The 16300-nt window shown below is 44.2% G+C and overlaps 1 protein-coding gene across 1 annotated transcript in view; it reads right to left on the bottom strand.

The window, feature by feature from the left end:
• The window catches only part of MYO7B (myosin VIIB), an 80376-nt gene that overhangs the window by 22505 nt on the left and 41571 nt on the right, over positions 1–16300 (bottom strand). Inside the window, exons 22-29 of the mRNA XM_056850333.1 lie at positions 14818–15030; positions 13763–13924; positions 9298–9378; positions 5838–5965; positions 3002–3128; positions 2056–2175; positions 1268–1441; positions 5–232 (exon numbers count right to left, since the gene is read on the bottom strand). Of these exons, the coding sequence (XP_056706311.1) occupies positions 5–232; positions 1268–1441; positions 2056–2175; positions 3002–3128; positions 5838–5965; positions 9298–9378; positions 13763–13924; positions 14818–15030 (1233 nt within the window). The remainder of the gene's footprint in view (positions 1–4; positions 233–1267; positions 1442–2055; positions 2176–3001; positions 3129–5837; positions 5966–9297; positions 9379–13762; positions 13925–14817; positions 15031–16300) is intronic.

Genomic DNA, 16300 nt, shown 5'->3' with positions numbered 1-16300 from the left:
CAACCTTCTCACAACAGTATTCTCCAAACCGAATCCCACGTATGATTTGATGATAGATGAGATCAGTGCTGACAGGATCTTCTTTGGAGTCATGCCAAGGAGAGAAGATCTCTTTCCTAAAGTAGAGACGCCAGGGAGTGTGGCGCTCATGGCCGCCCTTCTCCCTTTCCTGCTGTTCACACTGGGAAATGGCATCCATGACATGATCCCGTCCACTACCTAGTGACAAAACCTAAAAACATGGTCTGTTTTAAATATAGTATTCATTGAATTCATTAATAATCATGGGAAATTGATCCTGAAGTCATCTAATTTGTTGGGAAAAGTCAAGAAGGGGGATTAAGAAGTACACACCAGCAAAGGCAATAGTGTGTGTGGGGAATATGTTGTATCAGGAGAATTAGGTAGCGACACGGTGTAAGGCAATGTATTCATGTGTAGCTGGAGAAGGGGGTGGCCTTTTTATGCATCCTAGATTGTTTTTTGTTTCTTCAGTTCTGCCCCTGAGGGGCACATGGTTTTAGCATGGGGTGTTTTGCTTTATTTTGAATATTTTTGTGTATTTTAATGTATTTTTTTTACAAGGCACCTAAGAATTCAGGAAAATCCAGGCATAAATACTTAAATAAATAAAATAAATTAATTGGCACATATCCCTTGTAAACTACACTAAAACACAAGACACCTTTCAATCTATTTCAGTATTTTGAAACTAGGAGAAATGCTATATTGAGCTATTCATCATTTGAACATTTCACATCAGACTGAATGTGCATGTTGTTATTCAGGCACATGAATAACCTGACATGACCAGCAAATCAGTGGAAAGTATGTGACGAACTGAGTCAGAAAATTTATACCTATAGTGCACAACATAAGCATGCAGGCAATTTTGTTCTCACACAATGCAGTAAGCATGTCCAATATAATCAGAAGCAAATTCCATCCAAGCTGGAAAAAAATATTTTCAAAAGCTCACATTGTGCTAGTGTGGCCTTCAGTTCCAAATTATTCTTCCCTTGCTACAATTGTGAGATGATTCAGGCTTGGACTAATGACATTACCAAGTGAAGTGTAAAATACAGGAAATTGGATTCCATTGGATATGCTTCATTTGCAATGATGGTTAAAGAATAGGGAAAGCAAAGGATACTTTCCAGCAAGGGATGGGGAAAAAACAACCACCAAAAATCTTACATTTAGAAGAGTTGTGCAAATGGGCCTCTAAGAAATCTGGGCATAGTTCATTATAAGTTATGTACTTCACCTTGTCATACAAAGCAATGTAGAGGGAGAACCCAAAGGTGTCCTGCAGCTTCATTTTATCAGCTATCATGTGGCAGATCTCCTTTGCAGTGGAGGCTGAATCTGCAGGGACTGTGATGCTGTTTCCATTCATCAGGGTCACACTGAGCATGGTGGGCATCTTACTCTTTGTTGCCTGCAAGCCAGAGTTAAACAAATTCAGACTTGCACAGCATCTCTCTCCTCACACTCTATCATGCAGCCATAATAAGGTGTGTCTGTAACAACAAATAAGATGTAGAAACCTGACCTATTCCTGTTTAGACAAAAGAAGTTGGTAGCTTATTTCAGTCTACAGCAAAATCCAAAGCCAAAATCCATGTAACACCTTTTATTTAGACCAACAAAAATAACACATTGTGCAAGCATCTGACTTCTCCAGAACATTTCAGCAGGCTAGATGTATGACTCTTGCCCTTCCTGGATGCTTAAACCTGATGGGAGGGAACTGGCCGACTGGGTTCAGGAGACAGTAAATGCCTTTCTGAGAGAGGGGGTGGTCACTCCTGCCTTGAAGGGGGCAGTAGTGCCTCCACTCCAAAAGAAATCTACTCTGGACCTAGGAGAGTTGAATAACTGCCCCTCAGTTCTGAATGTTTCCCAAGATTTGTAGCTCATCCCCTGCCCTCATATGGCAATGTTAAGGATCACCTGACTATACCATAGGGAAGTTAGCTGCTTTCGTTCTCCACATGACAAGATTTATCAGGATGAGGAAAGAAAAGAAAACAGAACACAGACAAGGGCTACCTGAAGCTCCAGCCAACTAGGTGGCTCAGACCGTGCTCCGTTGGCATAAGTACGCCTCAACCTTTCAGCGCAGTATGGTGCATACAATGTTGGTCCGCTTCGGATGAAATTCAACAGATACTGAAAGTACAAAGTATAAACAAGGCATAAAGACCTAGCAGAAAACACAGATATTCACTGGGATTTGGGGGTCTACTATCACAGGCATCATATAGAATTTATTATCTGTTCCATATCTCCCTGTGTGTTGATTTTTTCTCCAAGATGGCAAAATGGTTCTAGCGTATCTAATATGATTCTCTATGGCAGGGTCATCTCCAGATGGCAAAGCTAGAGTGAGGCTAACGGGGAAGGGAGGAGGGAGAGGAGGAAGATGGGAAGGTACTGTTGTGGGAGCAGTAGCTATGGATTTTAAAATAATATACTCTAAGGTTTTCATCTGCACTCTTCAGCTACCAACTAAAGGCTGGTGAACATTGTCCTGGGATTGAGGAGATTGCTTTATATGTTAGAATCCAACATACCCAAGATCTAAAAATCATCTGAAGATCTGAAAAAGGCTGGAAAGTTTTTACTTGATGTCCAAAATACACTATGGGAATCTAATCTACTGCTGAGAAGACCCAACACCAAGATCAAAGAAGATTTCTCCTGATAATCTCAAGATCTAAGCATATTAGCGGATAGGGAATGAACAAGGAGAAAAAGGAAGTGAGGTATGACAAAAAAATGTCAGATTTTCCTTCCTCCATTCCTCATTATATGAATGCCTTAAGTCCTATCATTGAGAGGTCAATTTAGCCAATGTATGCAAACAAAATTGCAGTAAATGTTCTTGCAGCTGCACTGTACTGACTTCAAGCAGATCTGTCTCAGATGTTGTAAGCGCTGCTAATATTTAAATACAGTAGCTACCACCAAGGGTAAACAACTGTACAATACATACCTTCACAAACTTTTCTGAAGGAGGGAAAGAACCAAGACAGAGAGACAACAGTATCCAGCCTCTTAGATAACTAGTCCTATTGTTGTTTTCAGTAAGCTGCTTGCAGATCTGGCAGTAAATCTCATCCCTGTGAAAAAATATAGGTAAGATGACCCTCATCCCAAAGACAAGCACGTTGTCATGTAAATTCCCCTGCCACAAGTGTATCTCATTGGCCAACTTTTCACAGTAGATTTTGCTTCTCTCTTGCCGTACAGCAAAATAAAAAACTGATTTAAATGTTTTATTCAGGGCGGTGGATCATTCTCGTCAATTCTGAAGTAGTTTTGGTTTTTCATGGGAACAAAGCAGGCAGTATTCTACAACAGTTTGGTCTGCCCCTTCTCTGGAGCCCTCCCCTTCTGATAAGCTCATTGTTTATGCCCGCCCCAACTCCACCCAGCGGATTACCTTGTGCTGTTCACCTCTGTGGACACAGCCCCAGCGTAGAAAAACAAGCACCAGTCCCTCTTGTTTCCTTATATAATTTTTCTATTTACTATGCTCCCCGTTTCCCCCCACCCCCATACTTGGCGACGCTCCCCACCCTTTCCCAGACTTTGACGGACGGTCATTGTTGTGCCCCCCACCCCCCAGTAGAGCTCCGGCCGTGCAGTGACAGGAACTTCCATCCAAGAGGGCTGGCAGCCTTGGTGGCGAGCCTTGGTGGCGAGAGCTCAGGAGAAAAAAAAAGCTCGACTCCACTTTCGTGCAACCGAATGTATGGGGGGTTTTGCCTTGGATTTGCCGATCTCTGGATGCTCTCTGGATGCACACTCTCCCTTCCCTTTGCAGCATGCTGATCCGCACACTTTCCCAAGATTGCCATACTTCCTTTGTTCTGTTCTTTTACCAGGTTGGGGATGCACAGGAAGCATGGGGGGGGAGAGGAGGGAGACCCAGAGCCGCCCCTCCTCAGAAGGGTGACGGGAGGGAGTTTTGCCTTGGATTTGCCACTCTCAGGATGCACATTTTTTCCATCTGAATTCTCAAAACTCAACAATAAGCTCCCAAAGCAGAGTTTTGAGAATTTGAATGGGGAAATATACATCTAAAGAGTGGCAAACCCAAGACAAATCCTCCCATGCATAAATGGCCAAGCCCTCTCTCTTCCCTTCGCAGCATGCCGATCCGTCCTGCTTTGGAGGGAGGCTGTCCCTTGGGCGCGATCCCCTAAACAGATTCCCCCTCCCCGCAAGCAAAGCCGCGTAACTCGCTCTCCGAAGAACAAAGAGCGTGATCTGCAGTAGCTATGCGCCGCCCGGCACTCCTATGAAGAGGAAACACACACATCTCCGGCCGGAAGACTTCTGCGGAGGTGGAATGGCAGCCTGTGATACTTGTCGGAGCACAAAACTCCCCTTGTCCAATCACCGTTTGCGTGCTGGGGAGGGAGAAGAAATTTGCCTGCATGGGCAGGGAGAATACATCTGACCCCAGGGAGTTTTTCATGGAGATCTGTGCCAAAAACCGTGTAGCAAAAGGACGGACCAAAACAGGTTTGACTTGATGCAGGGATGAAGCATTTTTTCCCCACAAATTCGAAGCAGTCATGAAAAATCAAAAATTAGCAGCATGACAAAACAAAGTGAAACTGCTTCAAACCTCTGTGAAAAAATGACCATTGTGTATGTGTGTCTTAAGTACTGTTTTGTTGTACTGTACTTTTTGTTTTATATAAAATGTTACACCCCAGAACCTCATACTGCATCTTGGACAGATCTACATCCTAGCCCTTTTCATACTTCAATTTTGGCACTCAAGGAGCATACATGACCTGTGATCTTGATATGCATGGTTGCAATTTTGTGTCAGTGGATCAAAATGTATTTTTCATGTGTGTACAGTTTTAGTACATGTTAATGGAATCTCAGATGTTTGAAGAAACACACTTGTGCATAATGAAACTGTACACTCATGGAAAATATGAGCATTGCCCCATACAGGCCAAATGGCAACTGTGTGTTTGGGGAAATCAGGAATAGCATGCACTTCAGTTGCATGTTTAGAAAACCAAAATCAAACGTCTCAAAAGGGGCTACTTCCTCAGGCAATGTGAATTTCAGTCTGAAAAAGGAGGATCGTTTCATTTCTTGGCCTAAAGGATCTCCCTTACCATTGTACATAAACTTTGTCACTATCATTCCAGCTATCAAAAGAGAGAAAGTGAAATCAACAAGATACTCAGGAAAGAGGTGGGCATATAAATATTTTAGAGAAAGGATCTTTCACAGCAGGAAATAAAGACAAAACTAATTGAGGGCAATGAGAGAAAGACTTATTTGTGTACAACCACACTCTGCCTAATACACTTTCACAGATGAATGATCTGGAGGAAACAGTTTTGTACTAATGACAAACAGTACAGTTTGAGAGCTGGAAGGCCGTGAAATAGCTATAGCACTACCCAGAGTTACACATCTGGATCACCCAAGAAATTAGTAACAACTGTATGTTTGCTATACAAAAAAAACATTGCATTAAAAGACCCCGTCAACTAACGCTCTTGCACTGACCACCATCTCTCTCTAGAGGTGGTTGTGCAGATATACAGAATGCTCGGTTCAAATAGTAGAATGAAACTAGGCAAGGCACGTTCTTGGAAAGAAGCCCCCCCTGCTATTAACATCCTTGTTCCTTCAAATATATCTGCTAATGCGTCTAAAATACAGAACAAAATATGTAAAAGAACATGGAACCAAACCGGTAGATAATTACACAGTAATCTGGAAAAGGGGATGCTAGATGCTGCTTAATTCAATTAAATGGACAGCTGGGCCTTATATGGGTTTCATACCTGATGGCAGGACGCAGGATAGCATTGCCGATAATGAAGTGCACCTTCTCGAGGTTAGACATAGCTCTCTCAGTCACATCGCTTTCTTCCCGAAGCATTTCTTCCCCACTGGCCAGCTGGTTTGCCACCTAAAATGTAGCAGAAGACCATTTTCCTCCTTTGAATTAAGGGGTCCTTTAAAAGACACTCGGAAGCGAGAAACTATCATGGCTGATTACTTTATTCTAAGAAACTAGCTACTAAATGCTTTCTCGCACAAAACTCTACTAAGGGCAGTTCAGTTCAAACTGTGTGTGTATAAAGTACCATCAAGTCGCAGCAGACATATGGTGACCCTATAGGTTTTTAAGGCAGGTGATTAAACAGAGGTGGTTTGCCATTTCCTTCCTCTGCAAAGTCTTCCTTGGTGGTTTCCCATCTAAGTACTGACCCAGCTTAGCTTCCAAAATCTGATGAGATCGGGCTATACTATACCATTCCAGATCTCCTCAATTCAAACTAATTAGCCTTAATTCTTTCCAGTTTGCTCTCGGTGCAAAGTCCAAAATCCACTGCCATGGTCACCTTAATCCATCTTGATACCATCTTATATTATTCTTGATATTCTTGCTGTTAATATTTGATCTAGAAGTTTAGTTTCTTGTGCAGTTAAGTAACAGTAGGGTTGCCAACTGCCAGGTAGTAGCAGGAGATCTCCTGCTAATTCAACTGATCTCCAGCCGATAGAGATCAGATCACCTGGAGAAAAATGGCCGCTTTGGCAATTGAACTCTATGGCATTGAAGTCCCTCCCCTACCCAAACCCCGCCCTCTTCAGGCTCCTCCCCAAAAATCTCCCTTTGGTGGTGAAGAGGGACCTGGCAACCCTAAGTAACAGGCCTGTAACTGCCTGAATTTAAAAATTAAAAAACTGCCCTTTTTTAAAAACAGAAGCCCAATATGAATTAATCTCCATTCCTCAGTACCCCTTCCAGAGTGGACTGATTAAAACTGCTATTGGATTTATGACTTTTTAATAATTTAGGCAGAGATTATTTGCTTCCAGATTTGCATGCATTATGAACTTTAATCTTCTATTTACATTCTTGCTTTAGGCTCCATTAACCAACACCAATCCTCCTCTGCCTCCTTTTCACGATATACAGCCTTGTGCTAAAACTGGGTAATTAGGTCATGCTCAAATGACTATTGCAGTCCAGTCGTATGCATATCCAGCCAACTAGATTGCTGAACTAGTAATCAGCCTTTCCCACATGGTTGGTCTGACTTCCTCCGTGGCCTTTTAGACCCCCTGCAGATAGTTTCACCTACTATTGCATCCTTCTTCTTTTTTTTAGTTTATTTTTAAAGGCTTTTAAATGCCACCTTGACTAATTTTTTTCATTTTTGATTTTATTCTGGTTTATTTTGTTGTGTTTTATGGCTGTTGTTTTGTTTACCTGTTTTGATTTTTTTTTTACCCATTTTTAACATACTTTTATTTTATCATTTGATCTTGTAAGCCACCTCGGCTTACAAAGTCGGGAAAAATACTTTAAAGAAACCTGCATAGCATTGCAACCGTAATCTCCCTTCCATTCTAAAGAGACAGTTGCTCCCTCTCCTGTATTTGTAGTTTCTTTTTAACGTATAGAATACTAACATCTTTCTGTTTTGTCTTTAGAGTTCAGCAAAGAACTGAATTCTCCCATTACTTCTTACCATAAATATTTCCTTTGAAATTTTACTGCTAATTGGGTCACTTGATTCTGGGCCAAACCAGATGTGATTATGGGAATTGCATGACTGAGCTCCCTACTGGTTTTTCCCCCTTTAAAAAAGCAGGCATATGGGCCCACAATCCAGATCAGAACTGAGGCACAAGTGAAGGGGGTCTTTCACCCTGAACAGTTTTTTTAACCGATACATGAAATGGACTCATGGAGCTGCTATTTACCTTGCTGGGGCAATCATACACGGTTTACCGATCAGTTTACCTCACTGAGTAAACACCAGCTCTTTGGGATCATTTCGGGTTGGGAAAACAGCATAGGAAGGAGGCATCGGTCTAAAACGCATGGTCACTTAGCCCAGTTCCAGCCCCGTTCCAGCCCAGTTCCCTCCCAGTTTCACCCAGGATCAAATCTTCGCAAACGGACGATATCTTATTTACTCTTCTTTCAGCCCTGTATCAAAGCGAAATGAACCCGCCTTTTCCCATTCCTCTCCTGGGAGAAACAGAAACAGAAACAGGGGGAAACACAGATGATTGGCATCTCTCATAGCCAATTGCGAAGCAGTGTTTGAAGCGGCAGGGATTCAACAGTTTCCTGCCTGCTGCTACTTCGGAGCTTTTTCTGAGAAAAAGAGTCTTTTTTAAAACGAGGCTTGGATTCCCCCCCCCCTTCTTTCAGGTAGCTCCATTTTTTGTTTTTTAGTTCTTAAAATGCTTTTAAAATTACAAGCGCGGGGGGGGGGGAAGCCTCCATTAGTCAATTCGAAAGGACCAATCACCAGCAGCAGAGGTGTGGGGGGGGAGGGCTTACTCAGCAGGAACCCGCATTTTCTGTTTACATGGATCCATTTGCACACAATTTAGTCCCTGCTCATTCCAGGGTTTTTTTGATCCTGGGTGGAACAGGGCTGGAACTGGGCTGGAACTGGGCTAAGTGACCATGCTTTTTAGACCTTAACCTCTCTCCCTTGGCACCATACTGCTGTGCTGTTTTGAATCAGGGCCCCATGCACTTGCTTCTAAAAAGGAAAAAAACACTTGAGAACTAATTCACATAACTCTCAGCATCATGTCTGGGTACGATTCTCTGAGTCCCATTTGCCCTATCTTTATGATGCAGTAAAGTCCATTTTGAATAGATACATTTTTACATGAATTATAGTTGCCTGTGACACAAAGTAGTGGAAATTTTTATGTTAATTTGCAAGTAAAAGCACAAGGGACAGAGGGGAAATAAGGTTTTAAGAAGTTCAACAATTAGTAGTAGTAAAAGAATTGTTTTTAAACCCTCTTTTCTTTACTGTAAGGAGTCTCAAAGCGGCTTACAATCACAATCCCTTCCTCTCCCCAACTAGATGTGTTCACACATTCATCTTGTGGAAATCCTGTACAAAGAGTGGGGGTTACACCTCCCCCTAATTTATGATGTAAGTTGTGATGAAGAAAGTACACACATACAACTATATGCACAATGCCTGAACTTTCATGATCTTTCCAACTCTTTTTTGTGGTAGGCTAACTGTGAGAACTGGACATATTCATGTACATCTCAGGTTACATATTATGTCATACATCTAGTGGGGGACAAACATGTGCAGGCCCTCTATCCTACTACACACTTACAAAAAATATGGGAGTCAGTTTGTAATAAGGTACAAAAAAGGACATTTTGCCTGGGGGTGGTGGTGGTCACAATTCTTGGAAAGCTACAGGAGGCTGAGGAAAACAAGACAACACAAACCCTACCTTTCCAGTTACCTTGGAGCTAAGTTTTAGCTTCACAGAGGAAGCTATCTTGGAAAGCTTGCTATCCTTCCTGTTGTCTCTCTAAAATAAGAAATACTCACTGTAAAGCTTGATCCCCAAAAGACACCGGAAACCACTGGATTAAGAAAAAGTCATCTAGAGAGTAAACACATAGATGAAGGGAACCACCTTGGGCTGAAGCCCCTTCTCTGCAGTCTTGGGAACTTTTGCCTGTAAACTTTTCAGGAATGTCAGTCTCATGTCAAACTGCATCATTTGATGGTGGATGCTGCTAAACAAGTTGAATTTAGATCCCAAAGGATCTAGGTGTACTGTACCTAGGTGCAGTTATATTCCTTATTGGACTGACCAGTGTTTGAGATATTTTGCAAACTTTCAAATTAGACAACATTTTTATACAGCATAGGCTGGAGTCACATCAAAAAGGTAAAATATAATTTGCACCATGTCTTCCTGAGTGATGGCTCTCTGCCCATTCCATGTACCCTGAGAATCAAAATTTGAATAGCAATAAGACATCATTGCACCATGGCAGCATAGTGACTTTTAGAGATATACGACACACCCAAGAATGTTGTCCAGCTTCTAGAATATACAACAGATTCTGGTAATGTAGCATCAGTTGATATCTGAAGGATATTCTAGATCAAGAATGGGAAGGCCTTTGGAGGACTTGCAAACAAACAATCTAGTTGCTGCAAACCAGTTTTATTGGAGGTGAACTGAGATTCTCTGCCCATTCCATGTACCCTGAGAATCAAAATTTGAATAGCAATAAGACATCATTGCACCATGGGAGCACAGTGACTTATACGACAGTGACTTATATGACAGCATAGAGATATACGACACACCCAAGAACGTTGTCCAGCTTCTAGAATATACAACAGATTCTGGTAATTTAGCATCAGTTGATATCTGAAGGATATTCTAGATCAGGGGTGGGGAACCTTTTTCCTGCCAAGGGCCATTTGCACATTTATAACATCATTCGGGGGCCATAACCAGGTGTAGATCTCCCGGTGGGGGGGGAGGCTAGGGTTGCCAGGTCTCCAGACACCACCTGGAGGTTGCCAACCCCGGGGAGGCCATGCAGAGAAGGCCTGGAGGGAGCCCCTGCTCCCCCACCGTCCCCCCTCCCAGACGGGAGGGCAACCAGCGGTGGGCCCGAGCAAACGAGGCGCCAGGGGGGCTGAGCCCGCAGCCAATCCACAGGGAAGGAAGGGAGGAAGGAAAGAAAACAGAGAAAGAGGAAAAGGGAGGGAGGGGAAAAGAGAGAGAAAGGGAGAAAGAAATGGAGGGAGGGGGAGAAAGAAAGAAAAGGACGGAGACGGACAGAGACAGAAAAAGAGGGAGAGAGGGAGAGAAAGGAGAGTGACAGAAAAAGAGGAAGAAAAGAAAGAAAAGCCTTCCCCCCCACACACACACCTGTGCACGCCAGCCCCATGCGACCAGGCCCCAGCCTCCACATTTCCCCCACACACACACACCCGGCCCCAGAGCTCCCGAGGGCCACGGAAAATGTTCTCGGGGGCCGCATATGGCCCCCGGGCCTGAGGTTCCCCATCCCTGTTCTAGATCAAGAATGGGAAGGCCTTTGGAGGACTTGCAAACAAACAATCTAGTTGCTGCAAACCAGTTTTATTGGAGGTGAACTGAGATGTTCTCTAGTTTACAGAAACCCCTGTTGTAACTTTGCTCCCACTCCAGAGAGCACAGCAGGATTAGGGTCATGCTGAGGACTTAGCGTATTAATAGAAAAAAACCCAGACTATCTTTATTCCAGTGCTATAAAACATGTGTAGTGAGCAATGTAATTGGAATGTAGTGCTTTCTTTGCACACAACAGAGCCCTAATGAACTATGACCCAGTTTTCTGGCAAAATCAAAATGCTTCACAATTAACAATAGTACATTTACTGACAGGCTAGACTGTCCCCATTAATTATACTGATTCAAGTTTGCAAGCACTAATTACAGGAAGTTAAGCAAATCTCAGCTAAACCATGGACCAATTATCTATTCCTTTAATCTTCACTGATCAGACTCATAGCCCCTGGTCTATAACAACAATATAACATGGCCCCACTAAGTGCTAGATGAATCCTATTTTTGCAACCATCTCATACTTAGTGGATTTGTCATATACATCTTCAGGGTGATACATTCAATAGATTTACTTTAATTGTAATACATCACCCCGCGTGACTGAAGCAAAATAAAATGCAGACTTTCAGATCTCCAACGATCAGTGAGGCGTTTGCCCTGGCCAGAGAAGCTAAGGGAAACAAAAGCAGTAGGAGCCTTTATCCTCATGGCAAAAAATCTTAGATGAGAAACTGTCGTTGCTGGGCTTCTCGCAGGATATGTTATTAGATCTTGGGAAAACTGAAGCTTCCACCAAAATTAAAAAGCGCATTAAAGAGCTTGATTATAACAGCACTACTTTTCGTGCTCGCCGTGTTTGTTCATCCCAGTTCTTCGGAATACCACCACCACGTGGTTTGCCTGCTTATACATATTATTTGACAACTCTGCGTCTTTCTAGAGCCTTTTGTTTAGCTAGATTGAATGCTAACCCCTCTATGGTTATGCAGGGCAGAATTTTGAATATACCATATCCAAACAGGACCTGTCCTTGCTCTTCTGGCTCTATCGATTCACTAGCTCATGCCCTTTTGGAATGCCGCTTTCATGAGGAACTTCGATCACATTATATCTCCCCCCTTTTAACATACAAATCTAATGCCTCTGGGTCTGACTGACATAATGCCTTTTCTACTAAGCGATAGGGATCCCAAGGCTACATTGTCAGTGGCAAGATTTGTTTCAGTCCTTACCATATATACCCATGTATAAGCCGACCCGCGTATAAGCCGAGGTGCCTAATTTCTCCCCAAAAATGGGGAAAAATTAGGCACCCACGTATAAGCCGAGGGTCGGCTTATAACCCCTCCCCCCCCCGCAGGCTTACCTGACAGGGCTCTCCAGCGGCGAGGGTCCGGCGGCGGCGCGGCCCGGGGGGGCCTGGGCAGCCTTCCTGCGGCTGCAGGAGGCTGCCCCAGGCCGCTCCCGGCGGGAGGAAGCGGCGGCGAGGCCCAGGGGGACCCGGAGCAGCCGTCCTGCGGCTGCAGGAGGCTGCCCAAGGCCCCTCCCGCCCGGGAAAAATGGCGGCGGGGGCCGGGGGGGCCGGGGCAGCCTTCCTGTGGCTGCAGGAGGCTGCCCCAGGCCGCTCCCGGCGGCAGGAAGCGGCACGGGCCCGGCGGCAGCGACGGCGGTAAGTTTCCCCCCTCCCTCCTCCCTCCTCCCCCCCGTATTGACCCGCGTATAAGCCGAGGCCGGCTTTTTCAGCCCATTTTTGGGGCTGAAAAACTCGGCTTATACGCGAGTATATACGGTATATCCCTCAAACCCTAGCTGCTCAAGATCAATGGATCAAGGAGCTTCTAAGGGATAAAAGGAAAGTTGGAGCCTTTGCAAAGTGGTCCTCCCAAACCCCCGATGAATACATGGCCCTAGTATGAATGTGAGTTGTGTGCATGAGCACATGAGCTGGAGGAAGTTTAAAGGAGATGAACAATGTATGACCAAAATAATGTTGAGTGTAAGTGTGAATGTGTCCTGGAGGTAGACTGTACAATCTGGATAGTGCCCACTCCTAGCTGGAAGAACAGGTCAATCTTATGACTTTACCAGGGGAGGAGCTCCCTACCCTTCCAGACTGGAAAAGTAGAAACACTTCCATCTTGCCTGCTCACCCTTAGAACATGAATGTATAACTTGAATACCAAACTTGTCAAAATTAAAGGAAAACTGAAAAAAAAAAAATGTGGAGATTCTCCTTAAACAGGACGTGACTGTGGCTCAAGTGTAAAAACTACCCTCCACATCACTAAAAGGGAAAATTCAGTTTTCAAGAGGGGCAGGTTCTCCATTTCAAGTTACTTCACTATGAAAATACAGACAGAAATAATCAGAAATCCTGAACAGCTACTGTAGACATCACCAGGTGTGTATTTGTTCTCTCTCTTACCCAAGTCACTTTTTGTCCACTTCTCTCTGATATTACAAAGAGGTAAGAAATAAAAACGGCCAAAAAAAAAATCACAGGCAAACGCACTCACATATGCAAAGGGGCAGCCCAGTTACAGAAGTGTGAAGATAAAGAAGAAAATACTATCACATATATGAGCAAAGTAAGAGTAGATAATACAAAGCAAATGTTCTTTACCATAACCAATGAAAACTAAAACCACACAAAAAAGAGCAGGTATCTGGTATTTCACTCAAAATTTACAGTGTGATCCTCTGCAAAGTTATACTAAGTCCATTGAAGTCAATGGCTTTAGAAGAATGTTAATCTGCTAAGGACTGCACTATTAAACACAGAAGGAGTAAACACACTTTAAAAAATCTAACAAACTACTAGCTGCAACCCTCTTACCAGTTCAGGACTGGTGTTGGTTGTGGGTGGAAATTGGCTTCTGTTGCTATGGTTACCATAAATCTGAGTCACCTCAGAGATGTTCTTACTGCTGATGTTCTTTGTTGGTTCTGGTATATCACCCATGAATCGCAAGATGACAGTCCAAACATTTAGAGATGCCTAGTAAGAACAGAACACACTGTCAGATATTTTCCATACATTTAGTTAGCACCCATGTGACAGCCCCTACACAAAACAAATGTAGCTGATCAGTGCTGTTACCACTGCCACATGCCACGGTCCGTTCTACAGCGGGGTATGTGAGCTGCGTTTCCTTCATGCCCTTCCTTGTTGAGTACTATGCATGGGTGGCAGCACGATGATGTCAAGGAGGCATACTGGCATTAATGAGCATTGATTGGCTGTTTCCATGTATAGCCATCACAAGGGCGTCATCAGTATGCTGCTCCACAATTGGTGGGTTATGGGTAGTCTGGTGCAATCACTATATTCTCAGATCCATGGAGTTGGGTCTTTTCGTCCCCTCTCCCTGACAAGCACAAGATACTAGCAGCTCCAGCACTGCAAGGCACCACCCCTCAGACTCAAGTTTGGGCTCCCAGTGTTGCAGCCCAACATTCATGTTCTGCTGTGGATTATTTAAAATGGTATTTTCAGTGGCCTGCATGAAAAAAACCAAAACAAGCAGGAGAAGGACAAGGAGGAGAAGGAGAAGGAGAAGGAGAAGAGTTGGTTTTCATATGCCAACTTTCTCTACCACTTAAGGGAGAATCAAACTGGCTTCAATCACCTTACCTTCCCCTCCCCACAACAGACACCCTGTGAGGTAGGTGGGGTTGAGAGAGCTGTGACTAGCCCAGGGTCACCCAGCTGGCTTCATGTGGAGGAGCAGGGAAACAAATCCAGTTCACCAGATTAGTCTCCGCAGCTCACGTGGAGGAGTGGGGAATCAAACCTGGTTCTCCAGATCAGAGTCCAACGCTCCAAACCACCACTCTTAACCACTACACCACACTTGCTTTAAGTACAGTTTATAAGAATGTTTACATTACCCGAACATCATCCTTCTCATCATGGTAGAGCAGCGGATGGCGTAATGTCCGCCGAATGTGTGTGTGTGTAGAGGATCTCTGGAAGTAAGTGGCTGCAAATTTGGGGAATGTGTATTGTGCTAGGTCATCAGTCTCCTCTTCCACCAGCTCCATAGTCATTGGGATCATATCCAGGTCTACCTCACTCAGTTCCGGTATTTTTGTCTCCAGGTCCTACAGCACACACAAACAGAAAGCACAGCTTTGGTTCTACCCCTCTAATGCTTGCTTCCCATTTTGCCATAGTAAGCTACAGATGATGCATGCAGGTACTTTCTAGATAATGTCAATGCTGGACATGTCAGCTATTAATAAGTACCAGTATGCATGATGTCCACTTCACCATGAAGTAATACCTCTAGTGACCACATTATGGAGACTAATTTCCATATTTAAAAAAGTGCAAAACCCAGCATCCTGAAAATATGCACTGGGAAGCTGATGCATATATACCAATCACATGCACCTGGAACAACCAAATCCTCTCTTATTACAGTGTTTTTTTGCTCACCAAAAGAGAGTTATTTGTTGATTCTAATTCACTATCCCATCTGGAATATAGCAAATCTCACTCAGAGCCCTCTGGGGCTCCATTTTGTCTTTGCTTTCTGTTCAAGTCAATCAATTAGGCAATGTTTATTTGGCATTCATCTCACATGAGAAAATTGCAAGACTTTACTAAACTAAACAGATGGAAAGATAAACTACTTTGTTCCACTTTCTAGGGAGTTCCCAGAGTGAGACTGCCACATGATCATGCAGCTGCCCCAGGGGTCTAGTCCTTTAAAAAACTGCTACAGCAACAACTGATGGGCTGCAGCCAACTGCTTGCTTAAAAGGAAAGGTGATAAACAGCCAGGAGGCATGCACAACTTGCTATGCTGCATTTAAAGAGGATGAGAAGAAGGCTGAGGAGGAATTATCTGGCTACCATCTGTAGGCTCTGAAAGAGGAAGCAGGCAGGAGAAGGAGCAAGGTGCTGGAATACCAAGGGCGGTCTTAGCCAATGGGCAACCAAGGCACTGTCCCAGGCCCTGTGTTTGGAGGCCCCCAACCAACACTCTCAACAAAGTGGGGGGGGGGGAGATCAGGTTCCTGCCACTGCTCATGCTTGCCCCATTTCACAAGCTTGTGGTGGCTGCTCACGCCTGTCTTGTCTGGGGCTTGGGCAGCTGGCTTTTGGTGGCAGTTCCCACTAGGGTTGCCAACCTCCAGGTGGTGGCTGGAGAAGTCCTGCTATTACAGCTGATTCCCAGCTGATAGAGATCAGTTCACCTGGAGAAAATGGCAGCTTTGGCAACTGGACTCTATGGCATTGAAGTCCCTCCTCTCTCCAAACCCCACCCTTCTCAGGCTCTGCCCCCAAATCTCCAGGAATTTCCCAACCCAGAGGTGGCAACCCTAGCTCCCACCCACCCCTCACACCTGGTGAAGGTTGCCCTGT

Source organism: Euleptes europaea, chromosome 5, assembly GCF_029931775.1.
Source record: "Euleptes europaea isolate rEulEur1 chromosome 5, rEulEur1.hap1, whole genome shotgun sequence".
Taxonomy (NCBI): Eukaryota; Metazoa; Chordata; class Lepidosauria; order Squamata; family Sphaerodactylidae; genus Euleptes; species Euleptes europaea.
This window is presented reverse-complemented; position numbering and strand designations above follow the sequence as displayed.